The sequence below is a fragment of the Culex quinquefasciatus genome, chromosome 2, assembly GCF_015732765.1.
Source record: "Culex quinquefasciatus strain JHB chromosome 2, VPISU_Cqui_1.0_pri_paternal, whole genome shotgun sequence".
Lineage (NCBI taxonomy): Eukaryota > Metazoa > Arthropoda > Insecta > Diptera > Culicidae > Culex > Culex quinquefasciatus.
This window is the reverse complement of record NC_051862.1, coordinates 144948275-144973438: the sequence shown is the minus strand read 5'-3', so window position 1 is coordinate 144973438 and position 25164 is coordinate 144948275. Positions and strand designations below refer to the sequence as shown.

The window sequence follows — 25164 nt, the reverse complement described above, 5'->3', positions numbered from 1 at the left end:
GAGCAATGTGCAATGGTCGAAACGGAGACATTTGTGTAAAATCGCCAGAAAAAATCGATGCCCGCGATTGGTTTCAATATATGTTGACGTTTAGACCAGGGGTGCTCATAGTTTTTGCAAGCCGGGCCAAATTTTAAACTTAAATAGGCTTGCGGGCCAATTTAGCAAAACATTGTAATAGGGCCGAAGCCGAAGTGTAAACAAAGAGTTTACCCTGATGGTAATCATCAACTAAAACAAAACATCAACTGACGTGAGTAGGATAGACTCTTTGTTTTCACTTCGGCCCTCTTACAGTTTTTTGCTTGAATTGTACAAAATTGTTTATTTAAAAAAAAGATTTTCATTTTTTAAACCGAATTAATTATTTATTATTATTATTATTATTATTAATACATTATAAACCCGAATAGTTGATTTGCCATGATGATGATCAGGGTTACCAGGTCAATTTTTGGAAAATCTGGAAAAGTATTGATCAAAAATCTAGAAAAAACTAGCAGGCGAAAATCTAACAAATCTCAATGGTGAAGGATATGAATAAATTCAAAAGTTTGTATGATTTATCTGTTGTTATGGCATAAAAAAGGTAGAATTTACATTTTCTTTCAGGCAAACATGTTCATTGTAGTATTTTTGATTTTCATTAAATTAGTTCATTTTAATAAAAAAAAGTTGTTCAAAATGGCCATAACGTGAAAAATCTGGCAAAATCTTCAATATCTAGCACTGAAAAGAATGAATCTTTATTCTGGCTGACACTTGAAAAATCTGGCATTCCCAGATTTATCTGGCAACCTGGCAACCCTGATGATGATTCAAAAATGGTAAAAATTTAACGAATTCATAATTTTAGTACATCAAAATTCACAAAAAATTCAAATTTACTGATTACAGTAGACACTCTGGTTGTCAATATCCAAGGTAACGTCGAGGAAGAGAATCATCAATTTACAGAACGATGCATCACGAAGACTCGATTGAAAATATATTTTTCCTGATTCCCAGCTGTGGGAGAGAACGATGGCAACGTCACTGAACAAAAACAAACAAACGTCTAACAGCCTTCAAAGCTTCGATTCTCAAAGAAAAATGTCTATGCAAGCCATGAGAAAGTGACAAGCAGAATAGATTTTTAGAGCAAAATGAATTCAAGAGACCGTCGAGAAAGAGATCCTTCAAGCAAGAGAAAATATCGAGGAATGAAAAGAATCGTACAGTCATCTCCAATATTCAGAACACCCACAAATTTGGAACACTTTTATGATAATTTGTCAATAGCATGCCAAAAGTAGTTTTCCTGTCGAACTTACTATTTTTAGAACCTTCATTTGGACATTATCTTGCTATTTCACTAGTAAAAGTAGTACTTTTTGAACAAAAAACTTCATTCCAAGACTATTTTGTCCAGAGCAGAATACACTGCCTCCAAATGGCCTGTTTCATAATTGTGTGATGTTATTGTGCCTCCCACAATTGTGGAACACCTGAATTTAACCGATATTTTCACAAAAATGTTATCAAACCATGTATAAAACATCACTAAGCTTGAAGTTTTATTGGTTTCAGTGTGTAAAGTCATTATTTGGTAATAAATATGTACTCCTGGAGAGATCCAAAGTTTGTTTACATTCGTAAGAAAAAAGTGTTCCGAATTTGTGGATTTCAAGGGTCAAAGTAATTCTTCAAAATCTTCATATAAAAGTTGAAATTTGCAGATGTTCGATACAGCATTCGAAAGATCGCAAGAAAAGCTTTCAAATGAAGGTAAAAGTGAATCATTATATCAAAATTTTTGTAATTGTCTGCTCTACAATTTTGTTGAACATTGTTACACTCTAAAAAATAACCCTGCAAAGTTAGAAAAAACACGAAATTTTAAAATGAAAAATTTTGTTCTGAATGAAAAAATGACCCTTCTGGGTCAATGTAGATTCGAAAAGCACATTAAATTTCCCATTAAATGACATGTTCCAAAAATTGTTACAGTCGAGTAACGGAAAATGGAAGAATTTTGTTTAGTGTTTTTTTTCGATGAAAAATACGTTTTTTCGGAATTCTGAGTACGCCATCAAATCGGGCGTCTAATTTTACATAAAAGTCCCTTTGACACCAAATTTCAGGCCTGCAAATTATTGAAAAACACCTCTTTTTTCGCATGTTCAAAAATGGAAGGGGTCGTACCGCCCCTCCGTCACGAGATATCAAAAAACGGACCTCGGATTCGTGATCAGGGACAAAAGTTACCCCTTAGGACAAAGTTTCACGCAAATCGAAGAGGGGTCGGGGCAACTGCTGTGTGAGTTGGCGGAGAATTACCCGTATATTTCAAAATTACACATTAATTTAAAAAGCTGAAACCAATTCCAGCCCAAAACAGGAATTTTTAAAGTACTTTTTTCTCGACCCTCTCCGATTTCCATGAAACTTTGTAGACATATTATCCTACGCTTAGGTAAGTCATTTTGGTATACATGGAGCCAGATTCACTCGATAATGACATTTGAGAAGGGCGTAAGTGTTTTGCATATTTCTGTATTTCGAAATTTTAATATCGCTGTATCTCAAAGCCGTTGCATCGTATCAAAAAGTGGTAAAAGTCAAACTTGTATGAATTTTGACGGACTTTCGGAAAAAAATACACTGGATGACTCGTGGTGTTTTTAGGAAACTCCTTATGTTTATATATCAAAATTTTTGTAATTGTCTACTCTACATCTTTGTAGAACATTGTTGCACTCTTAAAAATAACCCTGCAAAGTTAGAAAAAACACGAAATTTTAAAGTGAAAATTTTTGTTCTAATTGAAAAAATGACCCTTCTGGGTCAATGTAGATTCGAAAAGTACATTAAATTTCCCTTAAAATGACATGTTCCAAAAATTGTTACAGTCGAGTAACGGAAAATGGCAGAGTGTTAGTGTTTTTCTCGATGAAAAATACGTTTTTTTTTTCGGAATTCTGAGTACGCCATCAAATCGGTCGTCTAATTTTACATAAAAGTCCCTTTGACACCAAATTTCTATCTCATCACCGTTTCAGGTTGCAAATTATTGAAAAACACCTCTTTTTTCACATGTTCAAAAATGGAAGGGGTCGTACCGCCCCTCCGTCACGAGACATCAAAAAACGTGTTTAGAGTACCCTGGAGCTCGGTACAGACCTGCAAAGTTTGGCATTTTTTTTTTCGAAAAATTGGCCCCGGCAAAATCAAATGGCGTCTCGGGCGTCACGAGGTGCGACGCATATCTTTATTGCTGGGGACGATTTTTCGAGAAAATGCCTAACTTTGAAGGCCTGTACCGAGCTCTAGGAAGCTCAAAACTTTAATGTTATATGTAACAAAAGATGCGCAAGGATCTGGAATACACGCCAGGTTTTGGTAAACGCATTGGTGACCAAAATGCCTAAAAAAATGACATTTTTGATAAAATTTTTTTTTACGGGCTCAATCCCATTTAAAATTGAATGGTGGAGTGCCAGCTCCTGTTACGTCCAATCAAGCTAATATTTTAATTTGGGCTCAGTACGGCCACCAGGACCAGCCCCTGAATGCCCGCCAAAAAGTCATTTTTGTTACATCCTAGTATGTTATGTTCTTATGTTCTTTCTTTATTTAGTGAGACGTGATGGGCGATACTGTAAATGCACTGCATTACTGAGTTATTGGTCGCAAGATCAATTCCCGCCGTTGATTTTTTTTTTCTGGATCACTGAACTTTTATCTTAATGAAATTGAGAGTAAAAACTCTGGGCCGAATTGTACTCTCTCAGTCCATTCACTGTACCTTTTTACTCTCAATCAGGATTCTTTTTTCTCTCTATAAAATGACAATTGCATATTTTCATGCATTCGACGCAAACTTTCAAATTTCGTGGTAGTTGCAATAGTTTGACCCAAAAGTTTTTAGGTTTTTTACATGTCTGGGCCATTCTGGTTTGAAATTTATAAATTTATTTTTATGTTTTCAGATTTCAACACACAATTTCCTGGCATCCCTTCCGGTAGTGTTGCTGTAGCATAACACTTTCTATCGTCCTGATCATCCTTCGGCGGCCCTCTCTCCCTTCGGGTGGCTCTCTCAATCGAACTCGTCCCCCACAACAACAACTCCAACAACACCATCAACAACGGAGCATCCGCCGCAATCCGCACGCCTCGGACGCTTCAGTCAAGGTTGGTCGCTCGTCGCGAGCGGAACTACTCCCCCCCTGGTAAAGGTGTGCGCGTAGCTCGTCCCGTCCCACCCCCCCGAGGGGGTGGACCCCCCACGTGGCGGGGCGGTCAGGACATCGGTCGTGCGTGTATGCACGAGATGTGTTTGTATGTGTGTGTGTGTGCGTGCTCGAAGCAAGATAATGGAAAATAAAACGTCCTTTGGCGAGGGAAAAAAGTGCAACGCAAGTGTGTGACACCACTCTGGGATGCTGTGAAGAGGCGGAAGGAAGAAAAAGAAGAGTGCAGTGCTGGTTGGGAAAAGTTGGTTTGGGTGGAAAATTTTCTCGTGGGAAGCACAACAGCTGGTGGCAAAACAGCGGAACGAGAGCAAGTCGGAAAAAAATCGGCGAAGAAGCGCTCCGGAAGTCCTCGGGACGAGCTACGCGTCACTATTACCAGAAACAGGGGGGGACCTTGTCGAGAGAGAGAGCTTCTTGGGAACTTTTTTGGGAAAATCGAGGAAAAATCCACGCCGAGGAAAATCTCAGCAGATCTGCCTGCAGAACAAACAACCGCATCACCAACAACAACAACAACATTTGACTGTGTGTCGTCGTCATCGTCTTCGGAGGGTGTCCACCCTCCAGCCCCGGTGAGCCTGCCCCGCAACCCCCTTTTTTAAAAAGCTGTGTAAAGTCAGTTGTCAGTGTGTGTGCCCGCGCGCGCGTGAGGTGGAAAAACTCCCTCCCCCTCAGAGAAAGGAAAGGAAGGGGAAAAAAACTCGCCGAAAAAAAGAAGAAGCAGTAAAATCGCGATGAACGAACTCATCGTGCTGAACGTGGGCTACTCGGCCATGGAGGAGCAGGACCAGAAGGTCGAGGGGGAGCTGGAGGTGATGGTGGCCAACTGCACCTGCACCCTGATCAAAAGCCACGATTGCAACATCATAGTCGACACTATGACCCCTTGGGACGGCGATCTACTTTTGCAAAGTGAGTATACTCTGAGGAGCAGGTGGAGGAAGATGATGGCAAAGTTAACGCGAAACTATCGCGATAATTGAGTTTTATTCAATTTTGCGCGATAGTGATAGCGCGAAGAAAGAGGGCAAGGTTTTGCGTTTCTTTTCTTCGCTTTTACGAGCGTGATGAGTGAAACAATTTAATTAGCGAAAGCTTTTGGAAAGTGTGGCAGGGCGAGGGAATGCGCTTTGAATGCTAAAAGGATTGGGGGGAGGGATACTATCAAGCAAATTGATTTTTGCCTCAGCTCGTTGCTACCATATGCTGCCGTTTTACGGCGATATGATGTATACGCCATTTTGGACATTTTCAATTTTATTCTACAGTCTGATAAAGAATCTTAAAAGCAACCTCCTGACGAAAGAATTTTTAAAAAAACTGCTCTGGGGCCCATTTTATTAAGCAAACAAACAATGATGTATACGCCAATTTTACTCATCATGATGTATGTATACATTGAGAATTGATAGAAGTCAAATTCAATACTGTTTGAATGTTGATTTGAGGTTCAAGATCAAGATTGGGCAGTATTTTATTACATTATTTCGATTTAATTCTTAAGGGGACGTCCATTAAGTACGTCACGTTCTGAGGGAAGAGGGGGTTTTTGAGAAAGAGTGAAATTGCGTCACTGACGAACTGACGTGCCACCCCATACATATTTTTGAGAAAATTCTGACCGCAAATTCGCCAGCGAACACCAACTCCATCTACCTTCAGGTTCGCTGAACTAATTCTCTCTCCCACACGTGTTTTCGATATTGCGACTATTTGTAATCTGCGTCGTTTCGAAAAAGTATGCGCTCAGAACGATTTTGGAGCGCGCTGTTCGTTTCGGCGTAAGCGTTTGTCAGTTTATGTTGAATTCAACAATATATTGTATGTAAACATTGGCGCGAAGCGAGAGAAGAGAGCTAGTGAAGAGAGGGAAGAGAGAAAAATCGGTTGACAGATTGTTCGCTAGAAGCAAAAACGCCAAACAAGAAGAAGACAACTGCGGTCAAAAGTGGTTGGCTCGTGGCACGTCAGTTCGTCAGTGATTGCGTGTTAAAAGCATAGGGCAGGGTGGCCACCTCGGGAAAAAACCGGGAAAACCGGGAAAAACCCGGGAATTTATTCCACCGGGAGAAAACCGGGAAAAACTCGGGAATTCGACTGACAAACCGGGAAAATATTTTAAGTTTAGTTAAAACTGACAAATTCCTCTTAAATGACTTCAACGTATACTTTTCTCTAATAAAATATTGTTCTAGTTATTCTAAATGAAGAATTCGGGAAAATAATGTTTGAATTTGTGTAATAGACTCAAGCTACTAGGCTTTGGTTGTTTTTTTTTTTACTTCTGTTGAGTATTCCATGATATATTTCTTTGGCGAAGGGGAGAAGCAACTACGATTACCACCGGGCCCGGTTTAAAAAACAAATGTTGATAAGCTGCAATTTTTCCGATCAAGTTCGCGGTTCAATAGAAAATTTACTCAGCGCTATGATTTTTGAAGTCTTATTTCAATTAGTATTGAATTTCGTAAGCACAATAAACAATTTGTTTTTGTTTTATTATGTTTTTCAATATCAACTTGAGGGTGCACAGCAGCCAAGGAAGTTGCTGTCTTTTTATTCCAAATATGATTGTAAAAAGAGTCAAAATCTGCTTTTTTTTTTTGGTAGACAGTAACTTTAGGGAATAAATAACCGATAGTTCCCAAAATTTCAAAGATACTAAAATTTGCGTACCGAAAATCGTGGTGCAAAAAGCTTAGCTTGATGTGCGGCGTTAAAAATAAGAATACAGGTAGACTCGATTATCCGAAGGCCTCGGAAAAAAAAAATAAATAAATATTGAAATAAAAAGCCACAGTTTCAACATTTGCATGGAAAAAGTGCTTTTAAATGCATTTTACACTTGTTCGGTTGTTTTGCAATCATTAGTTTTCAAATAATGTAAAATTTGTCGAAAACATAAATTTTAGCGAAAAAAAATAATAAACATCGAACATTTTCAAAAATTCAAATGATTTTTAAATCAACCCAAACATGCTAAAAATGATTCTGAACGCAGATGAATGGATCTAAAATTGATTTTAGTTGATTCCACTTGAATTTTCATTATAATTTTGAAGTTCATTGAAAAAAAATGCCCCCTGATTTTTCGGGCCAACTTTAAAGGGGGGAGATAATACTTAAAATAAAATGTGGACCAGCCTAAACTATTTTAAAATGATTTAGAATTGAAATATTGAAAAATGCATTTTTTTATTTAATAAGCAATCAACCACTCAACAGTGACTAAAATTAAGTCGCTGAACTCGAATTTGATGTTATAGGTAAGAAAATAAAAAAAAAAATACGAATTGTTTTTTATTGTTCAAACCTTCGGATAATTGAGACGGACAGTTTACAATTTTTACTGTTAAAAATTTGGTGGAATTTCTAAAATCTGTTTTCAGTAGTTTTTTATCAGATGATTTTTGGCTTTCTCAGTCAAACAAATTATTAAGGACAAATTGCTATGAAACTTTGTGCTTGTGTTTTTAAATCAGATTTGAGTAAACACAGTACTTGAGTACTTTTGTATAATTTTAAAATGTCGGAAATATTTGGTATTTAAGATATTTTTATATAGTTATATCGGAATCTTTCAAAAGTTAAATGCCTATCAATTCAAATTCATAACATTTGAAAAAATATCTATCTTTCAAAATTTATTTTAAAATTGTAATTTAAATTTTAAATAAAATTTTCAGATATTTTAAAATTACAATAATTTCAGAGTTCAACTGCATAATAGTCATTTCAATACATACAGTCACTTTTTTTTTATTCAAACACAAAAAATGAGTTTTTGTTGGGTTTTTATATAATTTTCATCTGAAAATTCCGTAAAAAAAGATAAACTGAATTTTGACTGTTTCGGTTGTGTTGTTCAGAAAATCGCAGCACGGTCAATTGATTTTTTACTATTCTGTGTTACTCAAAAATTTAAAAACATCCAAACATGTTTATTTTTTTCTTTTTTTCAATAAATTTGGCACGGCTCATACAAAGGATGTATCGAGAATTATGTTTATGTTTGCGCGATCTGGGAATTGTGATGAGGGGTTGAAGTACAGGCCAACTCAGAGGGTTTTTTTGGACAGTTACATTTTTTCTAGAAATCATCTTATCAATACCAAAATCCTTGCTGAAGATACTAAATAGATCAGCAAATAATGTTTTAAGTTAACGATTGTTTAAATATATGGTACTTTTTCTCTAGAAGAATCGTTCTTCTTGAATTTACAAAAGCTTTTTCTAAGAAAACTGAAGAGTATTTGCATAAATGTTGTTGTCTTTTGCAAATATTTTCTACCCGTACTCATACCCAACATTGTAAATGCTATTTCCTGCTTTCCAGTAATAATTTATGTTATTCTTAAATTTAATACAAAACGATTTTTTATTGATCTTAAATTAAGAAAAATTGTGGAGCATGGAGATGAAAAATCACAAGCATTATGGAAATTAAGGATTTGGACTAAAAACTGTTAAAAACGGCTTCATACTTTTTGTACTCAATTTGGAAGCTTTCTTGAGAAATAAAAATATTGAACCAAATGTATACGTTGTGTATGTTCAAAAAGTATTTTGATACTAACGTCAGTCTATAAAAAAAAACATTGTAATTTGATTTAAAACTATATGGAAAAAATCCTTCAGGCCTCGGGAGAAAACCGGGAAAAAACCGGGAAATTGAAAACCCAAAACTGGTGGCCACCCTGATAGGGAAATCGTGACAAAGGGGGGTGGAGTAAATTTTGGCTGATTTTAATGGGACGTACTTAATGGATGACACCTTATCCACATCCACGTAGACACTTTTTTTGAAAATTCTAGACCCACCCACCTCCCTTGCTGACAATTGTTCATGCAAAAAATGTTTTTATGGAGTATAGACAATCGCTAAGGGAGCGTGATTTTATTACGTAACGCAAAAAATCGGATTTTTAGACCCCCCCCCCCCTCTCGTAACAAAATTTCCATACAAATTTTAAAAATTTTATATGGAGCGTAACACGGCCTCCGACCCCTCTCCCCCCAACTGCGTTACGTAATAAAAAAACGCTCCCTAATACCTCCCCCCCCCCTTAAAGTATCCACGTGGACAATACATTACGGGATCCACTCAGCTATCAAAATAGCTGGCACAAAAAATAAAGCCAGCTTTGATCGAGCAATGTATACATACATCATTGGGCAGGAAAAGTAGTGATTTTTTATTGCTATTTTTACGGCCAAATGATGTTTGTGGTTTAAAATCGTAGAGAATAGGAAAAAACAAGAAATTTTGTAGGGGCCACATTTTTATTGTACTTTTTAACAGTTTCTACAGAGCAGACCTCAAATTAGTCATTTTAAATTGAAAAAAATGAACAAAAACAGAAAATCGTGTCTACAGCAAAATCACCGCAATGGCGTATACATCATATCGCCGTAAAACGGCAGTATGGTATCGTCACGTTTTGCAAGATACCAGATTTCGTGCAGTGGAATATCAGCGAATTGAATGTGATGGCACTGCAAAGCTTCTGCACTAGTGGGGCTTATTGGTATCCCGAACAGGGATAAATAACATGGGAATACAAAATGCTGTTACTACTTGGACAAATAACAGCACAATAAAAGTTAGTTGTTGGCAAAATGAACAAACTGTAAAGTACTAAAAACCAAGAGTGTGAAAAATACTTAAATTACAATCATATCAACCCAAATTTTAGTTATTCTGATAGTGGGTGCTTTGCTGACATTCCAAACATTTGATTTATTGATTATTCATTTTGAGTTTTTCGTGTACTTTTTTGTATTCTACTCAACATTTACAACCAGAGCCCTACTGTTATTCATAAAATACCAAATTGTGCCCTCGACATATGAGTGAAACTTATTTTCAAGGATTACCGACTATTTAAATTTTATAAAATAGCACAGAAAAAAAACTTTTACCGTATATTGGGGTGATATCGATAGGATTTCAAATATTGGTCAACCGCTAAAACTTTTCTCATGATCAATCATTTTTAAACTGCCCATTATTGAACAAGCAAGTTCAACAGTTTTACAAAATAGGTTGTTTAAATAGTGACTATCAGCAATTTGGATGGAGTTAGGAACGAATACAAAGCCTGCTAAACATACGATAATTTCCCCTACGTTATTTAAAACTAGTTTTTTTTTTCAGAGCAATTCCAGCTGAAATCGGGAATTTTTCTGGTACTTTTGCACCCGACCCTCTCCGATTTTAATGAAGCTTTCTAGACATGTTATCCTAGGTCTATATAAGCCATTTTTGTGTATATGGAGCCAATTGTACTCAAAAATGACATTTGAGAAGGGTGTTAGTAATTTAAATATTTTTGTATTTTTTTTTAATTTAAAAATTACTGTATGTCGAAGCTGTTGCATCGTATCAAAAAGTGGTCCAAGACAAACTTGTAGGAAATTTGATGGGCTTTCTGAAAAAAAAAAAAAAATACACTGAAAGAAAAATACACGCCAATTTTAAGAGAATTTTCAATTTTTAAGTTTCAAAGATAAATTTTAAGGTGATGTCACGATTTTTTTTCGTTCAAATTTTTTTTGTGAAAATGGTCTACAATGTAACAAAAAGACTCACGAAAAAAGCAGGATGGTATGTCTCTCCTAAAAAAATACAAAAATCATTGACTAAAACTGTTTTTTGAAAAGTGGTCTAAATTTCAAAATTTTCAAAAACCGATAGTGGGAATCGATTCCCCAGACAATTTTACATAAAGGTCTCCATAGTGACCATTGTCCTATGTCCAATCCTTGGGAAGATACAGCGATTTTAAAAATAAAAATGTTGAAAAAGTAGGTTTTTTTGGTGTTTTTTTTTTGCATTTTCTATATGACAGACATGATTTTTCAGTATCGTAAATATTTTTACCGAAAAACTCGTCCGATTTCCCATAAGTTTGCCTTTAACAGCTTTTTAACACTTAAACTACCATGCACAGAAAAAGGCGAAGTCCAACTTCAAACAGCTGTATCTCGGCTCCTTGTGGACGGATTTTTGACTCGGTTTAATGTTTGCGTAAGCTTATTCACTGTTCAGGTTTCTACCACACTGAAAAAAAAAATCTATTTTCAGCTATGAGCAATGTATTTAAGTTTATATCTGTTTGCCCATACATCCAATTGATAAGCTGTCAAAGGTAAACTAATGGGAAATTGGACGAGCTTTCCGGTAAAAATATTTACGAGAATGAAAAATCAAGTCTGTCATATAGCAATTACCAAAAACCACAAAAAACCTATTTTTTCGACACTTTAAATTTTTAAACCGCTGTATCTTCCCAAGGATTGGACATAGGAGAATAGTCAATATGGAGACTTTTTATGTAAAATTGTCTGCCAAATCAATTCTCATTATCAGTTTTTTAAAATTTTGACGTTAAGACCACTTAAAAAAACAGTTTCAGTAAATGATTTTTGTATTTTTTTAGGAGAGACATACCATCCTGCATTTTTCGTCAGTCTTTTTGTAACATCTTAGGCTATTTCCTCAAAAGTGTTGAACGAAAAAAAAATGTGACATCACCTTGAAATTTGACTTTTAAACTTGAAAATGAAAAAAAAATCTTATAGAAGTGGAGTGTATTTTATTTCAGTGTATTTTTTCAGATAGCCCTCCAATTTCCTACAAGTTTGTCTTTGACCACTTTTTGATACGATGCAACGGTTTCGAGATACAGTAATTTTTAAATTGCAAAATACAAAAGACACATTCCGCCGTGACGTTGCAACGCTTTGACTTTTCTTTTTTTAGTATTTCGGCTGTAACTCAAAAAATACATAAAAAAGGTATATATGTTATTACAGATTCGGAAAGGGCATTAAATTTCCTATAAGAAGCAGTGTTGAAACATTATTTTAGGTAAATATTCTATTTTTGAGAGGGGAATATGTAGCGTGACGTTGCAACGCGTGACTTTTTCTCAATCCTGACCCAATTTATGTTTTGCCATTAACTCTGCTCTGTTAAACGGCAAATTTTGAGTTCTCCTTTCATTTTTAATGTAAAATTGACCAACAAATCGAATGCAATCATTAGTTTTACGAAAAAATCAAACCTCGATTTTTAAAGACCACATACATTTCGTGACGTTGCAACGCTTTGTTTTTGAAAACAGGTGTTTTCATTGCGTTTCAACGTCACGAAATTTTAGTTTCAAAATAAATCATAGTTTTTGTTAGTTTGAACAACTTTAGGTTAAGATTTTATTATAAGACATTAATACACAGTACAAGGACATGTGAATTGACTGGCCCGCCCATGTAAGACCCCTTCCCCTCCCACTATATCGCTTTCACAGTAGCAGTACGATTTACACAGTTTTACAATGCGTTTCAAAGTAAAAATAAATATTTGTATTATTCCATTATCACGAAGGACCCCCCCCCCTCTCCTCTTCTCTATCCATGTAATGGGACTTCCATGCATTACGTAACGGGGTAATATCAAGGGGGGGTCCAAGATTTATACAAAAAAATGTATCGGAAATTTATTCCCAGGGGGTGGAGGGGGTCTAAAAATATAAATGTTATGTTACGTAATGCAAGAACGTTCCCTTAATATTTTAATGGTTTTGAGCAATTTACAAAACACGTGGAAATTTTAGAATGGAAGGGGGAGCTTCAAGTTTTCAGGATGGCTGAAATTTATGAATAAAGTGCCCATATCGTGTGTTGATGGCCCCTAAGGGGTGATCTGCAAACAACGTAACTTATTTTGTTGACTTTTGTGCTTTTTAAATAAAATTTGAGGAAATAATAAAACTGTTTGCCTGCGCAACATAACATATTTAATTGCGAACAACTAAACGATGCATACAACTTATTTAGGTAAGGGTTCGTCCAACAACAAAGTGACAAAAGTTTGTAAAAAAAACAATCGAATCACGTGATTTTTATTGTTTAGTGAATTTTAATGTAATTTGGCCTAGGTAAGGGTGTGGGATAAAAAAATCGTTGCGTTATATTAGAATGAACCCTCACGTAAATCAGTTTATCATAAAGGGGCCATTCAGTTACCACTTGATTACTTTTAAGAAAGTTTTAGAATTTTTACCCCTGGTCTATCGGTCTATTTTGATTTGTTCAACAAGTTTCATAAAATACCTACTTTTATTCGAGTTGCATACAAACTTAAGTAACGGAATTTGTGAATGACCCATGTACAATTCTTCTGTAAATATGCTCGGAAACATTATATAAAAAATATATAATATTTAGTATCCTTTTATTTTCAAAAAGCAACTACGCATACACCTTTTTTGCCATGTGACTAATAGGATTTAAAATTTCGTGACGTTGCAACGCAAACTTAAACCTGTTGTAACTTTGGATCTAGACAATCAATTTAGTCGCTCTAGGTTGCATTTGAAAGCTCTTTCCAAGTACAAAGAGCATCCAAAATATCAAAATGATTGAATGTTTAGTTTTCTGTTGGTATAAACAACTGTCCCTTTTTCGTGACGTTGCAACGCAATAAAATGGTAAACTTACACTAGTTCGAAAAAATACTTAACTTAAGATAAACTGCAAATCCATGACATTTCCGTTAAGTACATCTAAAAACCTACAAAATGCAATCAAAAGAATAATTTTGGATTTTATTTCGCTGAAAACCAGGAGTTTTAGAAAATGTTTTAAATCGATGATTTTATCACGAATTGATGCAAAACTTAACCAACTTGTACAAAATGATATTCAAATGATCAATTAATGAAAACCATGATTTTTGAAGCTTCAAGTAGTCTAGAATCGAGGAAAAATATCCAAATAGCTCATACACGCTTTTCAAAAATTCATCCCAAGGTGTACATTGCCGGAGAATGTGTCAAAAATATTTAAATAACTTACGCCCTTCTCAAATGTTGCTTTTGAGTACAATTGGCTCCATATACACAAAAATATCTTATATAAGCCTAGGATAACATGTCTATAATGTTTCATTAAAATCGGAGAGGGTCGGGTACAAAAGTACTAGAAAAATTCCTAATTTGAGCTGGAATTGCTCACATTAATCAAAAATTGCGCTGCAGTCTGCAATGGTGATGATTTGGAAATTTGGAGACCGGTTCGATACCGTACTCAAAATTACGAAAAAATTAAAACATTTGGAGAAATTCGGTTAAAAAATATTAAAATTTTGTGTTGGCCCTGGTAAGGGCGCGAAACATGACTTTAAAACTTTTTATTTGTTTTGTATGCTTAAACGTGTTTTTAAATGATTCAATAAATATTATTAATGTTTGCAAGTCTTATTTTACAATAAGGAAAATTACCACTGCCGTTAGAGCCGAATGGTTTTGCCTATTTAAACTCGTAGACCCACCTTCACACATACATATCGACTCAGAATCATGTTCTGAGCAAATGTCTGTGTGGATGTGTGTCGGTGGGTGGACAACAAAAATTGTCACTCGATTATCTCCAGACTGGATAAACGGGTTTTGACCGTATTAGTCTCATTCGATCCGTCTTGGGGTCCCATAGGTCTCTATTTAAAATCAGCAAGTTTAGTTAAGTACTTCAAAAGTTATGCTAAAAAAACGATTTTGGCGTATGTCCGGAAGATTATAAAAATTGTGGTTTTTGCAAGAAAACCATTTTCAGAAAGGTATTAAAAAGACCTATCCAATAAGCCCAAAACATCGAGGATCTGACAACCCTATCAAAAGTTATTATCACTTAAGTGTTATTTATACACTTTTTGGTGGCCGAATCTCAGATATTTCAATGAAAATGATGTCTGGGTCCATTATGCGACCAGTCGTTAGTTGGATAATCAAAAAACCTTTCAAATGAGCATAAAACATCGAAGATCTGATAACCCCAATCAAAAGTTATTAGTTTATACACTTTTTGGAGGCCAGATTTCAGATATTGTGATAGAAATATTGTCTGAATCTTCCATGCGAACTATCGTTGAATAGGAGACCTTGCCGATGAGCCAAAAATATTGAAGGTCTGCGAACCCTATGAAAAAAATGAGTAATAAAGTTGATTTGTTAAACATGTTAAGGGGGAATGTTGCTATTTTTACTGAATGTATTGACTTTATGAATGTGAGGAAGGCACCAACCACGTAAAGGTGGATTAAGTAACGTTTTTGTTTTAAATTTGTTAGAAGAACTAGAATGGTTCGGCGCTGCTGCATACAACTAATTCTCCAAACAAACTTAGGAGAAACCCCATTTGGCCATCCTGAATCATTTCAGAAAAACGTTCGTAAATCTGGGGTCGTTGTATTCAAATCTTTGTGAAATAACAAATTTCGAAAGTAATAGTTATGTCAAAAAATCTTGTACAATTTTAATCACAAAAAGAAAGAAAGAATTCTTTCAAAACTTAAGCCAAAGCGCATCAAAATCATTCACTGATGAAAAAAAAACATACGATAAACTTTGGAAAAGGTCACTTCCAGCAAAACTACTGTGCACGAAAGCGCTTAAGGCTACGCTTACCAACCACAGCAAAATCTCTAAACATCTCGAAACAAGACGTTCAAGAACATCTGCTTCTCCAAACAAGCACCCATCTCCTGCTCACTGAACTGGAAATCTTGAAAATGAAAGAAAAAAAAAACGTTAAAACTTTCATGTGCATCCAGCTGGAAGGGAAAACCTTTTTCGGAAGGTTTCTGGGCCGAATCCCTAAACTGCCACATACAAATCAACTTAATCTGATTGCTCGAAAGTTTCGACCCGCTCGGCACACCCGAAATGGAATATTCATGAGAATTAACTAAGCAAATGATTTAGAGTCTTAAGAACCGCCTCGGTGTGGTGCGCTTCGCCTTAAAATTCCGCAGAGCCAGCCAGAACGGGTCCCTCTCCGATACAAAACGTCCTTCGTGGTATTGCGGCGAGAGTGCAATTCCGGCGGTATCTTCTTCGGCTGTGGATCACGAAGCACGTTTTTGGGTTGAACATGGCCGCCGCCGGGTGGTCCACCTGGGGCCATTCATCCATCTGTCTGGCCTGTGTCAGAAAAGTGGGCCTAACTGGACGGGGATGGGAATGATTTGCCATCCCTGAATGGATTGAAACTGTTGGTTCATATCTTTTGAGAACTGTTTTAAAATTAGGTGTATCGAAAAAAAAATCATAAAAAAGCTTTCAATAGAAGTCATGTGGCTCCGTCCAAGATTCTTCGTTATGTATGGCACTAATGGACCTTCGATTCGACAATTGTCAGAGGGAACATTTTTCAACATTTGAGACTCCAAAAGCTATAAAATTTCGCTAAACCAAACTCCAAACGTTAACGACCACAACCGCAAAACACACACTCGACATACACAGACACACATATACAGTGCACTTACACAGACAAGGATTAAATGACACCCGAATGCAATGGAGGTGCAAGTGGCTTCGAACAACGAAACATCGAAAGCAGAGCTGCATGTTTGCCAGCCATGTTTTGTCGAGGTTCGACATGGGCAAACAACGAGGGGTCGGAACTTCAAGTGGATGGATGGCATTGCAGGGACGGGGACATCGGAGAATTGGATTCTTGCGACGGGTTTGGTAGGGTGTATGGTGTAAAACGGATCAAAAATTATTCAGGAGGAATAATTTTTGACCCATTTCCCGGGGAATTTGTAAATTTCCCTGGAATTCCCGAAATTTAAGTGGAAGTATACATATTAGGGTGGGTACGTTTTTCAAAAAGTTCTCGGATCAAGTTTTAGTATGGTTCCCCTTGTAGGGCATGCCCATAGGGACTTTCATGCCAAATATCAGCTCATTTGGTTGTAAACTGGCTGCGCGCATCAGGGTTAAAGTTTACATGGGAATTACTATGGGAAATTGGAACTTTTTGTTCAAACGCTCCTACAGGTCTGGGAAAATCACGCGCCAACTTCTGGTATGGTCAGGCCTAAGGGGAATGGTCTGGAGAACACTTTTCCCGAAGAGAGCATATGGATTCGTTGTCCCTAGACCTGGCGCATCGGCAAACAATTCGATGTCTCCGGAATCAACGGTTTTCCCTGAAAAAGCATCAAATTTTCCTTAGCATGCTATGAAAGTTTGATGAACACCGCGACGCCATATGTCAGGCAGCTACCACGTGGTCAAGAAACAGCTGGAATATTCAATTGCAAACCTTCTTTTAACTAGAAAATGATCATTTCGAGCAATCCTGATATTATTTAGTCGAATTCAAAATCTTTGCATAGCTAATTTGTATTTTTTTGCAAATATTTCAACCACGTGGTAGCTGCCTGTCGTATGGCGTCGCGGTGTCCGTCAAGCTTTCATAGCATGCTAAGGAAAATTTGATGCTTTTTTCAGGGAAAACCGTTGATTCCGGAGACATCGAATTGTTTGCCGATGCGCCAGGTCTAGTGAAAACGAATCCATATGCTCTCTTCGGGAAAAGTGTTCTCCAGACCATTCCCCTTAGGCCTGACCATACCAGAAGTTGGCGCGTGATTTTCCCAGACCTGTAGGAGCGTTTGAACAAAAAGTTCAAATTTCCCATAGTAATTCCCATGTAAACTTTAACCCTGATGCGCGCAGTCAGTTTACAACCAAATGAGCTGATATTTGGCATGAAAGTCCCTATGAGCATGCCCTACAAGGGGAACCATACTAAAACTTGATCCGAGAACTTTTTGAAAAACGTACCCACCCTAATACATATTCTTAATTTATTGGAACAATTAGAAAAAATATAAATAAGGAAATGCAATTTAATATCAAGATTTATTTCTTATAATATTTATTTCTGAAGCAACTTGAAATAGGCCTTGCTTAATGAAAAAAAAAAAAAAACAATTATATTGTCCGTTTCATTCTAAGGTACACGCCGCGCGACATTTAAGAATGTGCCGTAGACATTGTTGCCAGCAATTTTTTGCACTTGTAGTGCAATAAAAACATACCTGGAAACAATGGCAAGCGAATCGAAGAAGAAGATCAACAAAAACAAAACGCGTAGTATGTGATTTGACAACGCGCATTTGCCGAAAGTGCGGCGCGTCGTTCCGAGGCTGGTTTGCAGCGTGTCTTTTTCAGGAATACGCGCAATAATTCAGGAAAACTTTTTAAAGAATAATTGGATAAAGAATAAAGAATATTTAAACCCTGAACTGTCAAAGCAGAATAGAGATTGTTTACGATTTTGTTTACCATGATCAAATAAGATGGAAACTGAATTGGTATCATTAAATATTTCAAATAGGTTTTCAAATTTACAATTTAAACTAAAATAATTATGGAGCACTGATGCAACAATGTGGGTTAGAAGGTTAAATATGAAAAAAGGAAGAGTGATTGTGGAATGATGTAATTTTATCGTACAACTTAAATCATGTTTTTGTGCTACGAAAAAACGTTAAACGTTCTCTCAAATTGGTCAAATAGGCAAGTTTTAAAGATTGTTTTTTGATGTGGAGTATGGATTCATTTTACTTACTGCCCAAACACTTTGATGAAAAAATACTTCTCAACAAAAAATACCAAAGATCATTTTTTTGATTTACTGTACGATTTTAGCTTAAAAAAATTGAAAAATTATACATTTTCTTGTAGTTGTTTGATTTTTTACATGCAATCAAGTTATTAGTTGACCTTTACACTTAATTTAACCATTAAAGTCGCTGTCCTATACAATTTTGACGCAAAATAATAATCGAATGCAAAATCTGAACAATTTTCAATAAATTGAATATTTCCCGGGAAATTGGTTGAAAATTTCCCGTTTCTTGGGAAATTTGTAACCCCTAACGTGGTAATACAAATAGTATTTATTTCGAGAGTCTTAACCCCAAATTAATCCAAATGTGTTCATGTGCTGTAATATCATGAAATCCACAGATGCATTTTTAAGGAATAACATTTTTTTTTAAATAAAACTTGGGCTGGTCTAGATGTCTTAAGACAAGTTTTCAAGAAAAAAAGTGGAATTATAGAAGTTTTCTTTAAATTTTAAGTAAACAAAATGTGTATTTTTTGCTTTTTGAGTGTTTGAAAATACCCTTGACTTAAGGCGTTTTCTGAAAAACACACAAAAGCAAAAAAAAAAAAAAAATAGATTACGTTGGTTATTGGGCCTTTGAAAAAAGCTCTTTTGTGACATTGGATTACCCATACAAGTCTGCATACAATTTTGGCAGCTGTCCATTCAAAAATAGTACTATTCGAAAAGCTGTAACATTTGAAAAAAAAATCTGATCAAGTTGGTGTTTTGGGAAAAGTTGTAGGTATTGTTGGAGACTAGAAAAAATAGGTTCACTGAAAATAACATTTTGCTGATTTTTGTACTAACTTTTTTTTTCATAAAAACTAATTTTCCCAAAATCCTTTTTAGGGGACAAAAGATTGTTGAGATACAGCGGCTTACTGAAAATGGAACAGCAAAATTAAAGTTTTTGAAGTCTCTCCCAAACAACCCTTTATGTTCTATATCTCAACAACTAATGTTCAAATCTTCAAATTTTCGACCTTTTCGAAAACATTTTTTTTTGTTCAAGAATAATGTTTTAAAAGAGCAAAACATTACATTACTTTGTCCCTTATAATATATAAAAAAAATCTCGAAAATAAAAAAAAAAACGAATTCTGGGAAATTGAGTTTTTGTAAAAAAGTGTTAATCAAAAATCGCCAAAATATTTTTTTACGTGTATCTATTTTTCTGAAAAGTCTTTACCAATACCTACAACTTTGCCAAAGACACCAAATTGATCAAAAAAATTATTCAAAAGATGTAGATTTTCGCCGGGACCCGTGGTGTAGGGGTAAGCGTGTATGTCTCTCACCCAGTCGGCCGGGGTTTTGATCCCAGAAGGTCTCGGTGTCATTTTTCGAGACGAGATTTGTCTAACCACGCCTTCCGTCGGACGGGGAAGTAAATGTTGGCCCCGGACTAACCTAAAAAGGTTAGGTCGTTAGCTCAGTCCAGGTGTAGGAGTCGTCTCCCTGGGTCCTGTCTCGGTGGAGTCGCTGGTAGGCAGTTGGATTAACAATCCAAAGGTCGTCAGTTCGAATCCCGGGGTGGATGGAAGCTTAGGTGTAAAAGAGGTTTGCCATTGCCTCAACAAGCAAGCCTTCGGACACTTAGTTTCGAGTATGAATCTCGCAATCGAGAACGCCAAGGCAATGCTGTAGAGCGAATAATTTGATTTTGATTTTAGATTTTCGAATATTTACGTACAATTTTTGTAAGGACATTGTATGGAGACTTGTATGGGTGAACCAATGACATAAAATAGCTTCTTTGATCATAGGGAAGGCTTCGGCAAAGCTTTTAAAAATGGTTGAAACCAATGCACAGTGGTCCAGATAGCAAAATTAAAGTTGTGGTGCTTTGGTGTTTTTAGAAGAGTTATTTTTGTTTCAAATTGAAAGGTGCAAATTTTGGTTTGTTTAAAATAAGGGTGGTTTGGTACAAAGTTTTAAGGTAAAAAAGACGCAAATTTAAAACATAAACATCTTAATTATAAATTTTCAACGATATGCTTTTCCATGTAATTTTGCATGCCGAATCTGAATCTGACCTCAGAATTCAGAAAAATTGTTAAAATATCGATTTTTGGTCAAAGTTTTGCTTTGAACCCATTTTCGTCGATTTTCGCAAAAACATTTTTTTTTCAAAAAATCATATCTCCGCGCCATTTCATCCGATTTTAGCTGTCTTAGACACAAAAGAAAGGTGATTAGTTTGGCTATTTGGGAAAATAGTAGAAGATCCAAAAATCTAGCTTAACATTTGAAAACGCCGTATGAAAACTTAAAATGCTGTTTTGAAGGTCTTGGGACCAAAGAGCCTATGTCTGAAATTTTTTTTAACTGATTTCTCGAAAAAATTTACACATTTTATCAAAAAATGGTAAAGTTATGTTTTCAGTTTTCTTAGATAAGATTTTTGAAAAATAAAAACTGGGTTTTTCGACGCGCCACGCGCAAAAACGGGAAAATGACGAAACGCCAATTTGCCGTGAAATTCAAGTTTTGGGAATTTGTGAAGATTAAAAGGCGAAAAAATTGTGTGCACAAAATGGCGTCATCAAGAAATTGGAAGAAATCTATTCTACAATTAATTTAAAGAATACAGCAATTGAAACAACCTTAAAAAATAAACGATCGAAAACAATAAAACTACACAACCAACCCCACTGAAAACTATCCCGGCATAGCATCGCCACCGCGCCGTGACCTCATCTCCGCATAAAAGCTGAGGAAGGGTTGTGGTGTGCGGTTCAAAGGTAAAAGCTTCTCTTTGTTCCCATCCGACGAAACTCCGACCAACGAAAAAAAAAAAGCTCTCGCCGGCACCATGGCGATACCCCCAGAGCAGGTCCTGGGTGGTGATGCCAACGCTCGAAATACAACCCTATTACTGGCACGTGCGCCGGCCACGTTCACCGACGAACGTTGACGGTCAGGGCCCAACACTCCACCTTCTCCCTCTCGCCGTGGAAATCTGAGACAGATAGTGGTTTGGGACCTTGTGAGTCTGTGTGAGTGTGGTGCCAACCAACAAGCAAAGTTGAATCGAAATGTTTCACAAATTACGTTTTGACCCGCCAAATGTGGGCAGGAAGAGATTGGAGTGTTGTGGGGAGGGTTGGTTCTTGTCCAGTTTAGCCGAGTTTCGGCAGTTGGAGTCGGAAACAATCTGCATAGGCCTCTCCACACACCACGTCACGTGGGACGTGAGACCATTATCCAGGGCGGATGGTTAAAAATTCAAAATGGCTTCGAAGCGTCGCTTCTTTGTGAGTATCGGATCGTCTCCGTTGAGCTATCTTGTTGGGCTGGGGTAAAACTGAACCAGATTCTGATTTATAACACTCGATATCTCGATTCGAAAAAAGACGTGTTTTTCAATAATTTGCAGCCTGAAATGGTGATGACTTGGAAATTTAATGTCAATGGGGATTTTATGTAAAATTGGACGCCCGATTTGATGGCGTACTCGGAATTAAAAAAAAAATAATTGAATCATTCCAAAAATTCTTTTCTTTTTTTCGATACTTGTTTGTTATTTTTATGAACTGACATGTTCATGTCGACATGTTTATCGGAAATTTAATTACTTATCGAATCTGCAATAACCCAGAAGGTATTTTTTTCATTTTGAACTTTTACTTATTTTAATATTTCGTGTTTTTTCTAACATTGCAGGATTGTTTTTTCAATCAATTTTGGATCTTAAAAAAACATTGGAAAGTAGAACAATCAATAATTTAAAAAAAATATGGGTTGGAAGTTTTACTTATATTCAAGGGTCCTGATTGCTCAAAATCAACCACTCCATTCACGAGCACAAGTAGCAGGCGACGCGATACTGCCCTGATGAATTCCTACCGTTTGTCACTCTATCACCATTCGCTCTCTTTTCTACTCTTCTCTCTCTCTGATCGGCTCAGTCTCCGAACGGTTCAGACAGGCCGATCGTCTCCGATCACCCTGAACTGAAAACATTTTTTCTCTGATGCGCTGCGTTATACTAATTGATTTGGGTTGCCTAAAATCAATGTTATTAATTAAATTGTGCATTTATTTTGATTTCATAACATTATAGACACCATTCAAAGAAACTTCCACCAAGAAAAAATCAAATTGATGGCAAACTGAGGGCGTGAAGACAAAAAGACTGCCGCGCTGGCATTTTGTGAGAGTGGCTCTTCGATGAGCATGGTAGTGTGTGAGTGTCGTCGAGCGACGGAGTAGGCAAATATTTTCGCTGAGTGAACAGTTCGGGCCACTCGTTGGCTGCTTGCGAGACTCATTCGCTCATGAATGCTAGCGGGTTGGAATAGGCGACGAATGGATAGGCGATGAGTGAGTGGTTTCTGTTCATTGAACCGAAAATCAGGACCCTTGCTTATATTATGTGACTTTGCCAATGTTTTTAAAAATGTCATTTTTAAGGGGTCAACTTTGACTGTGTTTTTTACTAACATTTCCTATATTTAACGTCTTTTACGCAAATGGACCGACGTTTTACTTCCCCATCCGATAGAAGGCCAGAGGGATAAGGTGGGAATCGAACCCACGCCCCATAGCACCTGAGGGATCGAAAGCCGAAGCCGCTAACCACCGCACCATGAGGCCTAGACTATGCCTCTACGCATTTTTAAATATTTTAAATGATTATAGTGTCATTTTATAGCAAAAAAAGTGAAAAACAAACAACAAATTGAAAAAGTACCTGTAAAAACATGAAAAAATTTGACAGGCAAAATGTAATGATAGGAGGTGGAAGAATAGACCAAACACTACCAAAAACAAACATAAACTGAACAAGACAATTCAAATGCAAATTAAAATACTTTAAACGAAACAAGAAAAATAATAATAATTAGAATTTTTTGGGCAGTAAAGGGTTAACATTTGAATAAAAAGAGTGTTTTTAAATGCATTTTACACCCGCCCAGATGTTTTGCAATCTTTAGTTTTCAAAATATCAAAATATTGTCGAAAAAAAAATTATTTGCAACGGAATTTTACAAAAAAAAAATTTTTTGATCGATCACAAATATGCAAAATATGAATATAAACGCAGGAAAATACATTTCAAATTATTTTCAGTTCATGAGACTTCTTTTCTCATTAAAATTTTAAAGTTTTCTAAAAAATAATGTTATGGCCAGGGCTGTGGAGTCGGAGTCGGAGCCGGAGTCGGTGGAGTCGGGTCTTTTTGGGAAGCCTGGAGTCGGAGTCGTAAAAACTCGAACAACTGGAGTCGGAGTCGGAGCCGGAGTCGGCTAAATTTTATTAGCTGGAGTCGGAATCAGAGTCGGAGCCGAAAATTTCTGATTACCCGGAGTTGGAGTCGGAGCCGGAGTAATCTTATATTCAACAAAAAATTATGTTTATTTTTTACTTTTTTAGTATTCAGTAAACTTATTATATTTTTGATTTTTTTTCAAGTTGCATGCGCTGCGTTGCCATTTTTATTTTTAAAGAGATCACTAAATGATAACCTGATAATCAGCTCTTACCCAAGTATGTAGTATCATCATAACTAAAAAAATAATAAAAATAATGAAAACAAAATTGGTTTGGTAGTCAGAAATATTTAATTGATTTTTGACTGCATCCTTTTGCCAATATTTATGTTACCTTTAAACTCAAATTTTAACAAATTTAATCTAGTTTTTTTTCTGAAAAAAGTACACATACAGTCATCTCATACCCCGATAGTGAATGTCTTGGTGGTTTTAAGTAGATCAATGTTCAGGAAAAAACTAACTTAATCCACCTGTGTGATTGATGCCTTCCTCACTTTTTACCAACAATGGGTAATATGAGTGGTTTGGACACATATTTCAGCTATTTTTTAGGTCCAGAAAAAGAAGTACACAAAAATTACTTAAGTTGTCATAACTCGAGACAGGGTTGCCAGATTTTCTATTTTGTGGACTCGTTGGAAAGGTCTCTTGATTACCAAACTAACGATGCGTCGGATGATGGTTCCGGACATCGTTTACATGCATTTAAGTGAGATCCGGCTTCAAAAAAGTACATAAATATCACTTAAGTGGTCATAACTCGAGACAGGGTTGCCAGATCTTCGATGTTGTGGACTCGTTGGAAAGGTCTTTTGATAACCTAACCAACGATGGGTCGGATGATGGATCTGGACATCGTTTACATACATTTAAGTGAGATCCGGCTTCAAAAAAGTACATAAATATCACTTAAGTGGTCATAACTCGAGACAGGGTTGTCAGATCTTCAATGTTGTGGACTCGTTGGAAAGGTCTCTTGATTATCTAACCAATTATGGGTCGGATGATGGATCCGGACATCGTTAACATACATTTAAGTGAGATCCGGCTTAAAAAAAGTACATAAATATCACTTAAGTGGTCATATCTCGAGACAGGGTTGCCAGATCTTCAATGTTGTGGACTCTTTGGAAAGGTCTCTCGATTACCTAACCAACGGTGGGTCGGGTGAT

The 25164-nt window shown here is 36.3% G+C and overlaps 1 protein-coding gene across 1 annotated transcript in view; it reads left to right on the top strand.

Moving 5' to 3' along the window:
- The first annotated feature begins 3971 nt into the window (after positions 1-3971).
- The window catches only part of LOC6044128 (metallo-beta-lactamase domain-containing protein 1), a 306493-nt gene continuing 285300 nt past the window's right edge, over positions 3972-25164 (top strand). Inside the window, exon 1 of the mRNA XM_038257350.1 lies at positions 3972-5150. Within this exon, the coding sequence (XP_038113278.1) occupies positions 4973-5150 (178 nt within the window). The 5' untranslated portion in view covers positions 3972-4972. The remainder of the gene's footprint in view (positions 5151-25164) is intronic.